Source organism: Eupeodes corollae, chromosome 1 (genome assembly GCF_945859685.1).
Source record: "Eupeodes corollae chromosome 1, idEupCoro1.1, whole genome shotgun sequence".
Lineage (NCBI taxonomy): Eukaryota > Metazoa > Arthropoda > Insecta > Diptera > Syrphidae > Eupeodes > Eupeodes corollae.
The window spans coordinates 277,230,185-277,235,259 of NC_079147.1; the positions used below are offsets into that span (position 1 = coordinate 277,230,185).

General features: G+C 34.5%; 1 protein-coding gene across 1 annotated transcript in view; it reads left to right on the top strand.

Annotated features, from left to right (window-relative positions):
* Window positions 1–3,512: 3,512 nt before the first annotated feature.
* The window catches only part of LOC129950639 (neuropeptide CCHamide-2 receptor-like), a 40,375-nt gene continuing 38,812 nt past the window's right edge, over window positions 3,513–5,075 (top strand). Inside the window, exon 1 of the mRNA XM_056062569.1 lies at window positions 3,513–4,084. Within this exon, the coding sequence (XP_055918544.1) occupies window positions 3,513–4,084 (572 nt within the window). The remainder of the gene's footprint in view (window positions 4,085–5,075) is intronic.

Here is a 5,075-nt window from a genome sequence, read left to right on the forward strand (position 1 = left end):
GCTGCTAATTAGATTTTATTAAATAAATATTTCGTGAGTACTTCAAGGCTTATTACGGGTGGATTGAAAAGTTTCCGGCCTGACCAAGAAAAACAACGTTTTTAAGAATTTTTTTGTATTTCTCAACATAATCTCCTCCAAGGCTGATACATTTCTCATAGCGGTGTTCTAGTCTAGTAATGCCATCTCTATAGACTGATTCATCAAGCTCCTTAAAATACCCATTTACAGCTTTGATTACTTCTTCATTGTCCGCAAATCTCTTACCACCAAGCCATATTTTTAAGGTTAGGAAACAGATAATAGTTACTCGGGGCTAGGTTTGGAGAGTAGGGAGGATGCGGCATCAATTCAAACTTCAGATCGTTGATTTTAGCCATCGCAACGATTGACTTGTGCGCTGGTGCGTTATCGTGATGGAACAAGATTCTTTTCTTCACCAGATGAGGTCGTTTAATTTTCACCTCGTGGCTCAAACGTTGCCTTACCCTTTTCAAGGTAATCAATGTATATAATACCTCTTGCATCCCAAAAAACAGTAGCCATAACCTTGTTCGCGAAAAAATTGTTTTTGCCTTCTTTGGGGTTGGTTCCCCTGGTCAAATCCTTTGTTTAGACTGTTCTTTGGTTTCAGGAGTGTAGTGGTGGACCCAAGTTTCGTCAACGGTTATGAATCGACGCAAAAATTCGCTTGGATTATGCTTCAAATTGGCGGTAGAAATGTTTTTTTCGAATCAATTTTTGGTCGACTGTTAGCAAACGCGGCACCCATCTTGCGCAGAGCTTTTGCGTATGCAAATGTTGGTGCAAAATATTTTGCACACGTTCATTTGACATCTTACAGGTCATAGCTATCTCATGCGATTTTAATCTGCGGTGTTCCAGCACTATTTGATGGATTTTTTCGTTCATATCTGGAGTTGTGACCTCAACAGGGCGTCCTGAGCGAGGCTCATCAGAGGTGCTCACACGACCCTTTTTAAACTCGGAAACCCACTGCTTAATGGTTGAATATGATGGGCAGGATGTCCCCAGTGTTGAGTTCATCTCTTCTTTGATTTCCTTTGGCTTTAAGTAAAAATTAATTTTATTTTTTCATATCATCGTTTTGGTGTAACTAAGTTTCTATTTTAAAATTTTGCCAGTATCCAAGAAGTGAAAGTGGTTTAATTTACATTAAATTCAGTAGTTAATAATTCAAAGAATGGATTTATGTCTTAAATATAAGATACTCGACTATTTATTCATTACTATTATTTAAAAAAAAAGCTAATCATTTTTCGTTAAATTTTGAAGTCACCATTTTTTCAATACTTATAACTCAGACGAAGTCCAACCCTTTGACTTGAAATTTTGAAGTAAGTAGGTTTTTTTCACAATCATCCGACGATTTTATTCGGAAATTCTAGCAGCTAATAACACGGATGTGGACCCTTAAGAAGGAGACGTCCACCTCAAAAACGTTTCATAACCGCCATTTAGAAATAAATCTCTTCAAGTAAATTATTGTAAGATATAGTCCGTTTCTGTACATCTAAGATTTATCTTGTAGTTGCCCTTAAGTTAATTTGGGAAACTATCTACTCTAAATAAATAAACTTAGTCTAGTCAAAATATTTATACCATTTTAGGATCTTTAACAGGTCACTATGCTCCTTCATTATGACGTTGACTTCAGCTGCTAGCTATAAAGACGTTTTTAGGGCCAAAGAAGTAAATTTCTATTGAAATAAAAGCAAAAAAGGTTAGATGGAATTGCTATGTATATAAAAAAAAATGTCAGCTATGAAAGACTCTTCTCGAAAACTTTAAATTATGACAGCTTACATAAAAAATGGTAGATATAAAGGGAAGTGAAAATATTTATGCAATTTATAGATCACCATCACTAAACAAAAATAATTTTATTACTGAATTTGTTGTACTTGGTGATATAAATATTGATACTCAAGATTTTAATAACACGATCACCAGTAAATTTCTTGATGTTATGTCTTCGAAGGGCCTAATGAATGTTATCAAAAAAAGTACTCGAATTAACTTGTTAACTGGTACAGGTACTTTAATTGATCCCATATTTGTATCATTTTCGAGAAACTGCATAGTATCAGCTGTTATAGAAACTGATATATCTGATCACTTGGCAACATTTTACGCTATTAAACACAATACAGAAAAGGTCAACACATATTGCAAAGCACAATCAAAAATTAATCAAGAAAAAGTCAACCGACTTATGCAACATACGAACTGGAATGCACTATATGAAATAGAAAATGAGGTTAATAAAATATACAACAATTTTCTTTTAAAAATGGAAACTATATACGCTGATTCGTCTGAAAATTATATTTAAAAAAAAACGTCAAATCAAGAGTTGGATAACCCCGGAAATAATTGAGCTGTGTAAAAGGAGAGAAGATGGAAGAATAATCTTCAAAATGAAAGTTACAAATCTGAATACAAAAAAATAAGAAATTATATAAATAAACAAATACAAATGAAAAAATGCAACTTCTATAAAAATGAAATACTGAGCGCAAAACGTGATCCGAAAAAAACTTGGAGAATAATAAATGAAATATTGGGTAGGAATAAAGCGTCTGTGGATGAAATTGTACAACACAATCTTTGTAAAACGTCTAAAGTTTCTGACATTATTGAAGAACTTGCTGAGTGTTTCTCAACACAAGCAACGAAGATTGTACACGTATGCAATGCTAAAACATCAAGACAGCCTTGTCAACAACGACTTCAATCAATATATGTGGAAGAAGCTGATGAAATCGAAATTTATAATATACTTCGAAATCTGAATCCAAATAAAAGTCCAGGTGCTGACGGAATAAGGGGATGCGACTTTAAACTCAATGCAAATCTGCTAACACCATTGGTTCAACAAATAGTAAACAGAAGTTTAACACAAGGGTGTGTACCGAAAATTTTGAAAACTTCAGTTATTCGTCCCATCTATAAAGGAGGGAAAAAAAAGTGAAATTCTCAACTATAGACCAATTTCGATCTTGTCAGTTGTTGAAAAATGTATTGAAGAAGTTGTCTTAAGACGATTAAACAAGTTTATTGAGAAACACTGCTTGCTGCAATCCAATCAATATGGTTTTCAAAAAGGTAAAAATACGGGAAAACTTCTTGGTGAATTTTGTAATACTATTAACATGAGTCTCAATAAAAACCATCACGTATTGGTTATGTTCGTCGACTTCAGCAAGGCATTTGACACGTTGAGTCACACTAAGCTTTTGGATGTGCTTTACAGAATTGGCATTAGGGGAACTCTATATAAATGGATGAAGAGCTATCTCATAGGAAGAACATTTAGAGTAAAAGTTGGAAATTCATGGAGCAAAGAAAGAAGTTGCACATATGGTGTACCACAAGGGTCAAAACTGGGTCCGGTCCTTTTCATACTTTTTACGGATGCACTCCTACGGATTTTTAAGAAAAGCACAGCTTTCGCATATGCAGACGATATAGCTATTGTTGTCAGACACATGTGTCTTGAAACTGCGATTTCTACGATGCAACAGGAGTTTGATGAAGTCACACGATGGTGCCACGATTTTGGATTAGTCATCAACGCAACCAAAACAAAAATTATGCACATTCGTGCACCAAACAAACAAAAGGAGACAGTCAACATTTTCTTTCAAAACCCTGAATGTCCGACTTCAAGAAAAAGTGATGCCATTGAGTTAGTTCAATCAATCAAATACCTCGGAGTTACAATAGATGAACACTTTCTGTGGCACGAGCATATTACAATCGTAAGGAAAAGTATGAGGAGTGCTATGTTTGCGTTATTTCATCTGGAAAGATATTCAACAAAAGATGTTCAAAAACAGGTTTACTATTCACTTGTTGAATCTCAATTAAGATATGGAGTATTAGCTTGGGGAAATGCCGCAAAAACTCATACAGATAAACTTCTTAATCTACAGAGGAGAATTGTAAACATGATTAATAAAAACCATCTACATTTGAAGTGCCTGAATGTTGAAAATATATTTAGGATGACAGCAGTTCTTGAATACTACGATGATTCCAGCGACCTATTTCACATGGTGTAAACACGAGAAGACGAGCGCAAGGTCTGCTTGAAATACCGATGATATACAACAACTATGGAAAACGACAACTTAACTATACGATACCATCAATTATGAACCAACTTCCTACAAATCTTAAAAATATTCGTGACTTTAAGAAACGTAAAAAAAATTTAAATGTTTCTATTTAAATTAAATTTTAAGCACCATGCACTGATAAAAGTAAATTAAAAATTTGTTATGTATCTTTTTTTAAACTAAACCACTAATTTATATATTTTTTTCTTTAATTAATATAAATTATGTTTAATATTCAAATCCAATCAATTCAAATACTTTGTAACTTCAACCACCTACAGATAAGCAAAAGCTTCGTGGGTAACACAACTAATATTGTTAAACTTTTGAAATATGGTCAAATAAAAAATCTAAAAATCTAAAAAATCCTCCTGAGGAAAGCCAGAAAAAGCTCAAGTAACCTAGGAAGCCCTGCACGGGCCATATTCGACGTACAAAATTTATCCCTGACTAAAAATTATGGCAACAAATACTGCAATGTCCCAAAGGCTGTGCTATTTTTTGGTAATTTGAAAAAAAGAGGAATTCTTCCTCAATTCCTACGCTCGTCAACGATGCTCGATTAGTTAGGCCTTTATATAGAAATCTAATCTGTTTGCTAGGCAGTTCGCCGCCAATTCAATGCGAGTTATGACTCCGCATGTACTTGAGGGCCTAGTTACGAATCTTTTTTAGCATTTGTATTGTGCCAAGAGTACCCGTGGCATGATGGTTAGTGCGTTGGACTGTCATGCAAGGGGTCTTGGGTTCAATCCCTTCCTGTGCCACCTTAATTTAAAAAATATTAATTTTCGCGGGTACTGCCTCTTGCGAGGAATTGACAAATCCTTCAAGAGTAATTCTTGTCATGAAAAAGTGCTTTCTCAAATTAGCCGTTCGGATTCGGCCCAAAATTGTAGGTCCCTTCCATTCCTGACAACAGTACTCGCA